At 42.6% G+C, this 14544-nt stretch overlaps 1 protein-coding gene across 1 annotated transcript in view; it reads left to right on the top strand.

The window, feature by feature from the left end:
• Positions 1-14544, top strand: part of LOC126157384 (cilia- and flagella-associated protein 52-like) — a 239410-nt gene that overhangs the window by 69114 nt on the left and 155752 nt on the right. The window contains exons 7-8 of the mRNA XM_049916371.1: positions 7408-7577; positions 7711-7859. Coding sequence (XP_049772328.1) covers positions 7408-7577; positions 7711-7859 — 319 coding nt within the window. The remainder of the gene's footprint in view (positions 1-7407; positions 7578-7710; positions 7860-14544) is intronic.

Below are 14544 nucleotides of genomic sequence, written 5' to 3'. Positions count from 1 at the left end.
TCGGGCACCCTGGTCATTTTCTCTTAGGAGCAGTGTGCGGCTGCATGCAGTGCAGGTGCAGCCTCCACACAATTACAATGGGCCATTGGCCTTATAATATCATGGAGCTGATTTGGCACCATGCCGGCAGTGAGCCCATGCTTATCAGGGCATACCGCGGTGGTCCACTTATTCCTGCCCCTTCAGTACTGACAGCCTGAATATTGATACATTAAATGTAATTTTTTCTGTGGAAAATACACTCCTGGAAATGGAAAAAAGAACACATTGACACCGGTGTGTCAGACCCACCATACTTGCTCCGGACACTGCGAGAGGGCTGTACAAGCAATGATCACACGCACGGCACAGCGGACACACCAGGAACCGCGGTGTTGGCCGTCGAATGGTGCTAGCTGCGCAGCATTTGTGCACCGCCGCCGTCAGTGTCAGCCAGTTTGCCGTGGCATACGGAGCTCCATCGCAGTCTTTAACACTGGTAGCATGCCGCGACAGCGTGGACGTGAACCGTATGTGCAGTTGACGGACTTTGAGCGAGGGCGTATAGTGGGCATGCGGGAGGCCGGGTGGACGTACCGCCGAATTGCTCAACACGTGGGGCATGAGGTCTCCACAGTACATCGATGTTGTCGCCAGTGGTTGGCGGAAGGTGCACGTGCCCGTCTACCTGGGACCGGACCACAGCGACGCACGGATGCACGCCAAGACCGTAGGATCCTACGCAGTGCCATAGGGGACCGCACCGCCACTTCCCAGCAAATTAGGGACACTGTTGCTCCTGGGGTATCGGCGAGGACCATTCGCAACCGTCTCCATGAAGCTGGGCTATGGTCCCGCACACCGTTAGGCCGTCTTCCGCTCACGCCCCAACATCGTGCAGCCCGCCTCCAGTGGTGTCGCGACAGGCGTGAATGGAGGGACGAATGGAGACGTGTCGTCTTCAGCGATGAGAGTCGCTTCTGCCTTGGTGCCAATGATGGTCGTATGCGTGTTTGGCGCCGTGCAGGTGAGCGCCACAATCAGGACTGCATACGACCGAGGCACACAGGGCCAACACCCGACATCATGGTGTGGGGAGCGATCTCCTACACTGGCCGTACACCACTGGTGATTGTCGAGGGGACACTGAATAGTGCACGGTACATCCAAACTGTCATCGAACCCATCGTTCTACCATTCCTAGACCGGCAAGGGAACTTGCTGTTCCAACAGGACAATGCACGTCCGCATGTATCCCGTGCCACCCAACGTGCTCTAGAAGGTGTAAGTCAACTACCCTGGCCAGCAAGATCTCCGGATCTGTCCCCCATTGAGCATGTTTGGGACTGGATGAAGCGTCGTCTCACGCGGACTGCACGTCCAGCACGAACGCTGGGCAACTGAGGCGCCAGGTGGAAATGGCATGGCAAGCCGTTCCACAGGACTACATCCAGCATCTCTACGATCGTCTCCATGGGAGAATAGCAGCCTGCATTGCTGCGAAAGGTGGATATACACTGTACTAGTGCCGACATTGTGCATGCTCTGTTGCCTGTGTCTATGTGCCTGTGGTTCTGTCAGTGTGATCATGTGATGTATCTGACCCCAGGAATGTGTCAATAAAGTTTCCCCTTCCTGGGACAATAAATTCACAGTGTTCTTATTTCAGTTTCCAGGAATGTAGTTTGTTTTAATATTGTTTCAATAGTGCCTTCCAACATCAGGTAAGCATCTACTCTGTGTCAGCATTACACATGTTCCTTTTTAGTGCTCTCTTGACTTCTTGACTTTGATCAGACCTTCAACCACCACCCACTGTACCATCTACCCAGCCGGCTGCTACGTTTGGTTGCAGAACAGTGTGTTAACCTCTATATTTTTCTGACCAAGGAACTACGCTTGCTGTGGGTTGTGTTTTGCCAGTTGTCTAGTTCTATTTGTATGTATAACCTGAAGGAGGTGAATGCAGATGATGATCTGATTATGTGTGCTAATTTGTGCCATTTTGAATGGGCAATGGACTTCATTGTAGGCAGCAGTATGATTTATTTGTTTAAATATATGATTATGATAGTTATGAGTAACCGTCTGGGTGAAAATTATGATACTGGTAGTATATTTAGGTGTCCATACCATCATTTTATTTTGTTCTCTTGTTATTTGTTGGGTTTTATGTAATTATTAGTGTGTTGAACACATTGTTGTCAGTTCCACAAGGGGCTACCCTAGAGGAAACATAGTGAATTATATCACCTGCAGTAGCTCATCTACAAGCAAGAAAGGCAAATTTACAGGCAAGCAATGTGAATATGTTTAAACAAGTATGAGCTATAGATATAGACCAGGCAGATTTAGAGTAGAAGAAAAGGATCTTTAAGAAATGAGATTGGTATTTTATTTTTATAACTACAGAGGAGATGGAGAAGATAGAGAAGGAATGAGATGCTTATTATGAGGAAAATGTCTGTTATACGTGTCTAGAAGTAAAGAATCAAACAGTGGAAACTCTAGATTGGAAAACCAACAACATTAGGAAAAGGACAGACTGCTACTTACTGTAAAGTTGACCCACTGAGTTGCCGAAAGACACAATGAAAAGACTGTTATACATTGTAGCTTTTGGTCAAAGCCTTCTTCAGTAAAGAAATCATACACACCTTCATACAAGCAAGCACATTTTATGCAGACATGACTGCTACCAACAGCAGCTCTGACCAGAAAGCAACTGTCATGTGAATAGCAACCTGGAATGGAGCAGGAAAGGGGAGCGATAGCAGTGTATGGGTAGGGGGAGAGAAGAGTGCTGTCTGGCGGGGTGTACAGGAATAGATGCTGCCAGATGCAGCATCAGGAGGTGGCATGTGGGGGAAATGGTGTTGGAAATGAAGAGTAGGAGAAAAGGAGAGAAGCAGGGAAGGGGAAAGGATGGGTGGGTACATTGGCACAGGACAACACCTAAAAGGTTGAAGGAATGTGAAAGGGAGGAGATGATAGGACAAGGAGTAGGAACTGTTGTGTGAATGGTGTGGTGAGAGTAGGTTACTCTAGGTTGAGGTCAGGATAATTTTGGGATTAGAGGATGTGTTGTAAGGATAACTCTCTTTGTGCAGTTCAGAAATGCTGGTGGTAGAAGGGAGGATCCCTCTGAGCCATCGTTACCCATGTTCCTGCGTGGTGCTCCATTGACCTTGTGATCTTGACCCTACCTCAAACCTCCACCCACCACAGCATCTCCCCTGCCAGCAACATGTTACTCATTGTGATTTCAAGGAATTTTACTCATGTGTTTAGTTCAATGTATGACCATTATGACTTCTGATGTCAGCTGGTCATTTTTGTTGGTTTGAAATTGTGTAATAAGAACCTGCATGAGATCAACATTCTAGCTGTTTCCCGTGGACCAGTTCTGTTCAAGTATCATCTGAGCTGAATAAGTTTCATAGAATTTAAACTGAACAAAACTTTTTGTATCTGCAATATTTTTAGAATAAAGCAGCTTTTTGTTGTATATCTCAGCATGAAGTTACATAAAAAAGAAGGTTTATATATTAGGTGGATTGTGTCATATATATTTATTTATTTCACCTATTTGATGAATTATAACTGATACATTTTGTATTATTACATAAAGACCTTGCATTTTATTGTACAATGACATGCACATAGTATACTCTACAATTTAGTGTATATATACTGTAGAACAGGTTACAGGATAATAAACAGATGACTTCTTCACAGTGTATTATGTTCTTCTGTATAGTTTATGATTCTTATGTTTAAATTTTATATTTAAATTTACACAGTTTTATACTGTTTATCAAAAATGAATGACAGTTACTTCAGTTTTCTTGCTTTTGCATGCATCATACTTTTGGAGTTACATTTCAGTAATCAGAAAGTTCATTTATGGAATTAAATGGAATTTTCTTCAACATTTCTCTTAGCTGAACAGAAACCAGTTAACTGAACTAACATATTGCAAGAGTACCAGTACGAACTTCTAGAATAGAATATTAAATCTGTCATAATACAAAGCTCCTACTTTTAGACAAAATACTGCTTTTATTTTTTATTAATGAGTTAGATATACGTAGATCCTGCTGTAAGAGTATTAACTTTTTAGATAGTGCATTAGTCTAAGGGCAAAGTAAACATGCCTTGGATTTGCAGTGGATGATACTTTTATTCTCAGTCAAAAATGCTCTCACTTTTTAACATAGAGCTATTTTAGTCAAATCACTTCATCTAGCATTTTCCAGTTAGTACATTCCATACCTGAAAAGTGATTTTGAATCTTTGGTTTAAATATCTACAGCTGCCTTATCCTGTTCATGAGTTGAGAAAAGTGTTCTAGCCAATAATTTCCTTAGATGTGGAATTAGGTAGAAGTGCAGGGCTGTTAAATCTTGTGAACAGTGCGTATGTTCCAGCATTTGTAAATCCTAGCTCTCAATGTCCCTAGAGCAAAAGAACATTAGTGAACAACTGCACAGTCATGATGAACATGTATTTCTCTATTCGCAAAGTTCACATCTCATTTCACTTCTCTGTGCTATGTGTACTCCCAGATCCTTGCCAAATAGGTCATATTCTCGTGAAAAACTTGGATGCAAGACCTTTCTCACTCAGTACATTCTATTCCAGCCCGATCACAAGCATATTATACTCCATCAGGTGCAGGGCCACCTATGAAACCAATCGTTCCACATTCCTGCTCCACTGTAACTTCTCTACAGTCAGTTAGATGATCATTACTACCTTTATTTGTCCACCTGAATCAAAAGGAAGAACCAAACTGTGCTCAAGGCTGGAAAAGATCCCATTGACCATACCACGAATGACTACAGTTGCTGCTTCACGAACCATACCATCTGTATCCTTCCTTCAAATATTAGCTTCTCTGAATAATGTAAATTGCAATTGTCCAGACAACGTATCACTTGATCCTACTGACATCGTATCCTCAGTACCTGCTTTTCCCTGTCCTACACCAATCCGTATCCTCTTTCTCAGTCTGTTAGTTAGTTAGATAGTTATGTGTTCCATTGATCAGTCTCACGGTAAACATTATGAAGTGGAATGTGTCAAGTGGATGAGAAATATACACATGAATCAAGTTTTTTTCATTTGATTAATCTATACCCATAATATTCTCTCTGCAGCCTCCATATTTCATGATTTCCCAATCCACTCCTCCAGTTCATTGTGTATTCCTGTTTCATAACAGGCTCATCAGCCATCAGCCTCCTTCTCCCTTTCTTTTACCTCACATACTCCATTTTTCTCTCACCCAATTCTACATCTACATCTACATTTACATCCATACTCTGAAAATCACCATGAGGTGCATGGCAGAGCGTACATCTCATCGTACCAGTGAAGTGCAGGAGAATGATTGTTTGACTGCCTCTGTGAGCGCAGTAGTTCCTCTAATCTTATCTTCATGATCCCTGTGTGAGCAATAGCTAGGAGTTTGCAGTATATTCCTGGAGCAATCATTTAAAACCAGTTCTTGAGACTTTGTTAATAGACTTTCTCAGAACAGTTTACATCTTTCTTCAAGGGAGTTCCAGTTCAGTTTCTTCAGTACCTCTTGCATACTCTCCCATGGATTAAAGAAACCTGTGACCATTCATACTGCCCTTCTCTGTATACTTTAAATATTCCCTGGTAGACCTATGTGATACTGGTCCCACACACTTGAGCAATATTTTAGAACCAGTGACACAAGTGATTTGTAAGTAATCTTCTTTGTAGATTGACTGCACTTCTCTGGTATTCTACCACAAACTGGAATCTACCACCTGCTTTACCCATGACTGAGGCTGTGTGTCACTCCATTTCTGATCCCTACAAAGTGTTACACCCAGGTATTTGTATGAGTTGTCCAATTCCAACAGCGAATCATTGATATTATAGTTATAGGTTACCACATTTTTTCATTTTGTGAAGTGCAAAATTTTACATTTCTGAACATTTAAAGCAGGTTGCTAATACTTGCACCACCTTGAAATCTGATAAAAATCTGGCTGAATATTTATACAACTTCTTTCAGACAGTACTTCATTAAAGATAATTGTATCATCTGCAGAAAGCCTGATGTTACTATTAATATTGTCTCCAGGATGATTAATATGCAACATGAACAGCGGGGGTCCCAACACACTTCCCTGAGGCGCACCTGAAGTTACTTCTACAACTCATGATGGCTCCCCATCCAAGATGACATGTTGTGTGCTCCCTACCAAAAAGTTCTCAGTCTAGTCACAACTTTCACTTGATACCCCATATGATTGTACTTTTGGCAATAAGTGTAGGTTTGGTACTGAGTCAAGTTGTTTTTGGAAACCAAGAAATACAGCATCTACCTGATTATCATGATCCAAAGCTTTCAGTATGTCATGTGAGAAAAGTGCAAGTTGGGTTTCAGTTACCCAACAACAAAACCACTTTTTTGTGTGTGTGACAGCCAGCTCAGAAGGACATATCTGAAAGCTTGGCAATTATTTAATCTTGTTTATGTGGCTGTTGACTGCTCTGTGTCATAAGTATGCAGTACGTACCACTCCTTCCATAACTTGCATTCGCCTCATCCATATGACTTGCATAGTATTTGCCAACCACTCTTTTTACATTTTCAAGGAAATGAATAAGATAAATTATGTTTCCTATTGGGAAATACGAACTACCCTGAATTACACAGATGAGATTTGTCTTTTCATCTAATTCTTTGACCTTGCAGCTCTCCTTGTGTCAAGCTTCAATTATTCATGTCTCACATTCACCTTAAACTCGGTTTCCATTCTGCCCACTTCACTCTTTCTACACTGAAATGCTCTTTTCTTCTGTCTTCTTCTTCCTCTATTTTGTCTCCCCCTATCAATAAACTCCCATGTCATTGTGTGCCACATGCAACTCCTCTGCATGTTCAGAGTGAGATCGCCAAGACACATTCCTGTCCTGTCTGCTGAATGTTGTCAGCCACCCTTCGCTCCAAACATCCCATCCCCTCCCTGCCTGTTTTCTGCTTACCCACTCCACCAAACACAGCCCTCATCTCAGTTGCGCTTCAGTACTGGTACAGTGTAGTTGGTCAGGATGATGTAACCTTGAAGATGTATGTGTGAGTATTTATATGCTGTACTAGTTAGATGTGAAACACAACATCATACATAAAGTTAGTGATGTTTTCAATCTTGTTTCTGTACCTATTGTTTTCTCAGTACCTCAACTATATGGTGTGTTGTTACCTTTACTCTTTCCAGTAATTAAACAAGTAATGACTAATCTTAAGCTTTCATGACAACTGAAATTCTATAAGCATCATTATTTTTAGCACGAAATCCATAGTTGTAGAATATTCTATTGTTTTAATGACACTTTACTAACATTTTGATGTACTATAGGAGGTGTTTTTCTCACATACAGCTAAAAAGTGCAAAACTGGATTCTGGTGCTACATCTGTCAAGATTATGAGGGATGAAATCATAGCTGGGACAGACCAGTGTGAAATATACACTATAAATATTGCAACATTTAATGTTTCACTTCACATCACATGCCACACAGATGCCATATATGACCTTACATTTCCATAGTAAGTACACAACATATAGAAAAACTTTCACTTCTAACTTTACATAGATCATATGCCATCTCAGTCACCCTTATTCACACTGACTATAATTAACATCATGTAAAAATATAATAAAACTTATGTTGGTTTACAGCAAGTGCTCAGAGTATTATGCAACAAGTAGTAAAAATGACATCAGGGTATGGGATGCCAAAGCATTAAAGGAGCTGCTCAGGATAACAGTACTTAATCTGACATGTGCCAGCATTGTTTTTACATGTGATGGAAAGAGCATTATTAGTGGTATGTACCTATAACTGTATTTGTTTATTAGCAGACAATTTCATTTCAATGATTTCATTAGATTTTTTAACTACACTGAACAACAATATTAAAGGACCACTTTTTTAAAATCCTGTCATTTTCCCTGTCACCGGTCAGAACTTCAAAATTTGACCTGAAGGTGCCTGCAGCTTTCTCCACATTGTTGTTGTTGTTGTGGTGGTGGTGGTCTTCAGTCCTGAGACTGGTTTGATGCAACTGTCTATGCTACTCTATACTATTCCGTTCAACTGCTCTTCCAGGTCCTTTGCTGTCTCTGACAGAATTACAATGTCATTGGTGAACCTCAAAGTTTTTATTTTTTCTCCATGGATTTAAATACCTAATCCGAATTTTTCTTTTGCTTCCTTTACTGCTTGCTCAATATACAGATTGAATAACGTCAGGGAGAGGCTACAACCCTTTCTTACTCCCTTCCCAACCACTGCTTCCCTTTCATGTCCCTCGACTCTTATAACTGCCATCTGGTTTCTGTACAAATTGTAAATAGCTTTTCGCTCCCTGTATTTTACCCCTGCCACCTTTAGAATTTGAAAGAGAGTATTCCAGTCAACATTGTCAAAAGCTTTCTCTAAGTCTACAAGTGCTAGAAATGTAGGTTTGCCTTTCCTTAATCTTTCTTCTAAGAGGGTCAGTGTTGCCTCACGTGTTCCAATATTTCTACGGAATCCAAACTGACCTTCCCTGAGGTCGGCTTCTACCAGTTTTTCCATTCGTCTGTAAAGAATACACGTTAGTATTTTGCAGCTGTGACTTATTAAACTGATAGTCTGGTAATTTTCACATCTGTCAACACCTGCTCTCTTTGGGATTGGCATTATTATGTTCTTCTTTAAGTCTGAGGGTGTTTCGCCTGTTTCATACATCTTGCTCACCAGGTGGTAGAGTTTTGTCAGGACTGGCTCTCCCAAGGCTGTCAGTATTTCGAATGGAATGTTGTCTACTCCTGGAGCCTTGTTTCTACTCAGATTGTTCAGTGCTCTGTCAAACTCTTCGCACAGTATCATATCTCCCATTTGATCTTCATCTACATCCTCATGCATTTCCATAATATTGTCCACAAGTACATCACCCTAGTATAGACCCTCTATATACTCCTTCCACCTTTCTGCTTTCCCTTCTTTGCTTAGAACTGGGTTTCCATCTGAACTCTTGATATTCATACAAGTGGTTCTCTTTTCTCCAAGGGTCTCTATCTTACCCCTAGTGAGATAAGCCTCTACATCCTTACATTTGTCCTCTAGCCATCCCTGCTTAACCACTTTGCACTTCCTGTTGATCTCATTTTTGAGACATTTATATTCCTTTTTGCCTGCTTCATTTACTGCATTTTTATATTTTCTTCTTTCATCAATTAAATTCAATATTTCTTCTGTTACCCAAGGATTTCTACTAGCCCTCGATTTGTTACCTATTTGATCCTCTGCTGCCTTCACTATTTCATCCCTCAAAGCTACCCATCTTCTTCTACTGTATTTCTTTCCCCCATTCCTGTCAATTGTTCCCTTATGCTCTCCCTGAAAATCTGTACAATCACTGGTTTAGTCAGTTTATCCAGGTCCCATCTCCTTAAATTCCCACCTTTTTGCAGTTTCTTTAGTTTTATCTACAGTTCATAACCAATAGATTGTAGTCAGAGTCCACATCTGTCCCTGGAAATGTCTTACAATTTAGAACCTGGTTCCTAAATCTCTGTCTTACTGTTATACACTCCTGGAAATTGAAATAAGAACACCGTGAATTCATTGTCCCAGGAAGGGGAAACTTTATTGACACATTCCTGGGGTCAGATACATCACATGATCACACTGACAGAACCACAGGCACATAGACACAGGCAACAGAGCATGCACAATGTCGGCACTAGTACAGTGTATATCCACCTTTCGCAGCAATGCAGGCTGCTATTCTCCCATGGAGACGATTGTAGAGATGCTGGATGTAGTCCTGTGGAACGGCTTGCCATGCCATTTCCACCTGGCGCCTCAGTTGGACCAGCGTTCGTGCTGGACGTGCAGACCGCGTGAGACGGCGCTTCATCCAGTCCCAAACATGCTCAATGGGGGACAGATCCGGAGATCTTGCAGGCCAGGGTAGTTGACTTACACCTTCTAGAGCGCGTTGGGCGGCACGGGATACATGCGGACGTGCATTGTCCTGTTGGAACAGCAAGTTCCCTTGGCGGTCTAGGAATGGTAGAACGTTGGGTTCGATGACGGTTTGGATGTACCGTGCACTATTCAGTGTCCCCTCGACGATCACCAGTGGTGTACGGCCAGTGTAGGAGATCGCTCCCCACACCATGATGCCGGGTGTTGGCCCTGTGTGCCTCGGTCGTATGCAGTCCTGATTGTGGCGCTCACCTGCACGGCGCCAAACACGCATACGACCATCATTGGCACCAAGGCAGAAGCGACTCTCATCGCTGAAGACGACACGTCTCCATTCGTCCCTCCATTCACGCCTGTCGCGACACCACTGGAGGCGGGCTGCACGATGTTGGGGCGTGAGCGGAAGACGGCCTAACGGTGTGCGGGACCGTAGCCCAGCTTCATGGAGACGGTTGCGAATGGTCCTCGCCGATACCCCAGGAGCAACAGTGTCCCTAATTTGCTGGGAAGTGGCGGTGCGGTCCCCTATGGCACTGCGTAGGATCCAACGGTCTTGGCGTGCATCCGTGCGTCGCTGTGGTCCGGTCCCAGGTAGACGGGCACGTGCACCTTCCGCCGACCACTGGCGACAACATCGATGTACTGTGGAGACCTCACGCCCCACGTGTTGAGCAATTCGGCGGTACGTCCACCCGGCCTCCCGCATGCCCACTATACGCCCTCGCTCAAAGTCCGTCAACTGCACATACGGTTCACGTCCACGCTGTCGCGGCATGCTACCAGTGTTAAAGACTGCGATGGAGCTCCGTATGCCACGGCAAACTGGCTGACACTGACGGCGGCGGTGCACAAATGCTGCGCAGCTAGCGCCATTCGACGGCCAACACCGCGGTTCCTGGTGTGTCCGCTGTGCCGTGCGTGTGATCATTGCTTGTACAGCCCTCTCGCAGTGTCCGGAGCAAGTATGGTGGGTCTGACACACCGGTGTCAATGTGTTCTTTTTTCCATTTCCAGGAGTGTATAATCTATCTGATACCTTCTAGTATCTCCAGGATTCTTCCATGTATAAGACCTTCTTTTATGATTCTTGAACCAACTGTTAGCTATGATTAAGTTATGCTCTGTGCAGAATTCTACCAGGCGCTTCCTCATTCATTTCTTAGCCCCAATATACCAATTCACTTACTATGTTTCTTTCTCTCCCTTTTCCTACTATCAAATTCCAGTCACCCATGACTATTAAATTTTCATCTCCTTTCACTACCTAAATAATTTCTTTTATCTCATCATACATTTCATCAATTTCTTCATCATCTGCTGAGCTAATTGGCATATAAACTTGTACTACTGTAGTACACGTGGGCTTCGTGTCTATCTTGGCCACAATAATGTGTTCACTATGCTGTCTGTAGTAGCTTACCCCACTCCTATTTTTTTTTATTCATTATTAAACCTACTCCTGCATACCCCTATTTGATTTTGTATTTATAACCCTGTATTCACCTGACCATAAGTCTTGTTCCTCCTGCCACCGAACTTCACTAATTCCCACTGTATCTAACTTTAACCTATCCATTTCTCTTTTTAAATTTTCTAACCTACCTGCCCAATTAAGGGATCTGACATTCCGCACTCCGATCCGTAGAATGCCGGTTTTCTTTCTCCTGATAATGACGTCCTCCTGAGTAGTCCCCACCCAGAGATCCAAATGGGGGACTATTTTACCTCTGGAATGTTTTACCCAAGAGGACACCATCATCATTTAATCATACAGTAAAGCTGCATGCCCTTGGAAAAAATTACAGCTGTAGTTTCCCCTTGCTTTCAACCGTTCACAGTACCAGCACAGCAAGGCTGTTTTTGTTAGTGTTACAAGGCCAGATCAGTCAATCATCCAGACTCTTGCCCCTGCAACTACTGAAAAGGCTGCTGCCCCTCTTCAGGAACCACACGTTTGTCTGGCCTCTCAACAGATACCCCTCCATTGTGGTTGCACCTACGGTATGGCCATCTGTATCGCTGAGGCATGCAAGCCTCCCCACCAATGGCAAGGTCCATGGTTCATGGGGGGTATGAAAGAATGGTGCTCTGCAACATTACCTTCAGGCTCGTCGATGCTTCAAACAGCAAGGTGTCTACACATGCCAAAAAAAGGTCCATGCTCAGAAGTTCATATTAGGTTTAAGGTGATTAAGTCACACTGGCACTGAAATTCATCACAATTCTGTTCTAGGAGACAGGGGATGTGTCATATCATGGGAATGTTGTCATAGCTCCCCTTATCCACATCTCACTCCATCACCTGATACATCTACACTGAACAGCATAACTGAGATGCCCAGCATTGAAATCACATGGTTTTCTCATGAGTGGCCAAGAATGACATTTTGGAGAAACCAGCAAAGAAAAATAGGGATATTCTTTTTTACACATTTCACATTTGGAAATGACAGTTTGCAGTACAGTGTGCAACAAGACAATGTTCTTGACAATCTTTGACATTGCTAACACCTTCGATGATTCATCTCATCTCTAAGGACATCACAGGACTGCAACACCATGGAACAATACTCACCCCTTTGGAGTGTAGCATGACTACAAGTTTTGGACTGGTGTACAGGGTGGAACCACAAAGGACTGTTCAAAACCATTCAACAATATCTGAAGGTGATCTTTTCCCACCTGTGGGTAGGGATCCATGGATGTGTATCATTGTACAGAGACATTTTTTAAGTGCCTTAAAGATGCTTAGGTGGAGCCGATGGTCTTGCAGAAGTTGGAGGGGGGATCTTACAGGCATCTTTTACTGTTTTATTCATGTAAAAGTCAATGTTGCAGCCCTCTGTGCACACACCATGGGAGGGAGCAGGAAAGGAGATATATAAAACATAACCACTCTTTTCTGCTTCAGATCCACATTCAGATTTCAACAAATGGTTTGGAATGATCCCCAGATGCCCCACCCTGTCTACCCCAAAGAGGTGAGATCATGTTCAATATGGTTGCAGCCCTGCAATGTCCATAGATAAGGATTGAATCATTTGAGGCTGTCAGCAGTTTCAAAACTTGTGAAGAAGAGTATTCTAATGCACATTGAACTGCAAACTGTCATCTTGAAAATGAAAATGTGTGAAAATGAGCACTCCAAGGGTAGGAGTGGTTTCATTCATGTCCTTTATGTTATTTCCTGATGTCTTTTTGTGTTGCTTCTGAGCAGCAGTTTGTCCAGTATGTTTGCATCCACAAGAAAACTGTGTCATTTCCATGCTTTACATCATGGTTAAGACATCCAATGCAGAGGAGTCAAGTGAAGGGGCAGTATGTCATTACAGGGAGGTGAGACAACCTTCATATAATGTGACATGTACACAATAGTTTGCAGCAGAATTGTGGTGAAATTTGGTAGCTGTGTGACCTCTGTAACACACCTTACACCTCACATGAACTTCTGAGCTCTGGCATTTTTTGGGCATGTATTGAGACCTAGCTACGTGAAACTTTGCCAAACTCATAATTTTGCAGAGCACCACATTTTTGAAACATTACAGAGGAAGGATGTAGGCACCTTTTGGCCAAATTTTGGACTTCTGTGTTGCAATGTGAGAAAGTGATGGTGTTTCAAAAGTGGACCTCTTTTTGTTGCACATGATGTGCCACTTCGTCAATAGTTATCCATCTGTCTAAGAGAATGATTTCATGTAAATGCTCAATGGTTTCTTAATTTGTGGCAGTAAATGGTCGTCTGGCTCCTTCATCATGCGTAACACTTGTGCGACCGTTTTGGAATTTTTCAATCTGTTTGTAGACACTCCATTGTGGCAAAACACAGTTCCCATACTGTATCGAAAGTCTTTGATGAAATTTGGCTCCTGATACACCTTCTGACCACAAAAAACAGATCATTGAACGTTGCTCTTCTTTGGTGCAAATAGACAGTGGAGCAGCTATGATTAACAGCATGGCAGCGATAACAAAACTAACCTAGCAACTTGAAAATTGCAATGCTATAACAACAAATAAACAAAGCATGTGTCATCAACGTTAAACAACAGTACCACCAAAATAAACAAAAATATAACTGAATTGCGGATAGTAATTGACTCACCCTCATACAACTCTGTTTTGGGTCTGGAAGATTATTGAGCTAGCAGCTGTGCTACCCCAGAATATAATTTCATGTTGTAGAATACAGTGGAACTGGGCGAAGTATGCAGTTCTAACAGTGTGGAAGGTTGCTTTGTGTGCAAGTAAATGTAGGCTGTACCTTACTTTTTTCAGTGTCATATTCAGTATTGTCATGTGTGTCTGCCATTTAAAATCATTTTGTAATTCCACTGGCATTTATTGTCAGAGAAGTGTTGCAGGCCTCCCCCTTCAAACAGAAAACACAGTTGTTTTGGAAGTGTTTGCTCCAAACCAGTCATTTATCTGGTCTGTAGCTTTATTTATGTTTTCTTCCAGTTGTATTTGTGTTTCCCTTATAAGAAGTATGCTTGTGTCATCTGCAAACAAAATTTAGTTGCAATTCTATGCTT

Source organism: Schistocerca cancellata, chromosome 2 (genome assembly GCF_023864275.1).
Source record: "Schistocerca cancellata isolate TAMUIC-IGC-003103 chromosome 2, iqSchCanc2.1, whole genome shotgun sequence".
In the NCBI taxonomy this organism is placed as follows: Eukaryota; Metazoa; Arthropoda; class Insecta; order Orthoptera; family Acrididae; genus Schistocerca; species Schistocerca cancellata.
This window is presented reverse-complemented; position numbering and strand designations above follow the sequence as displayed.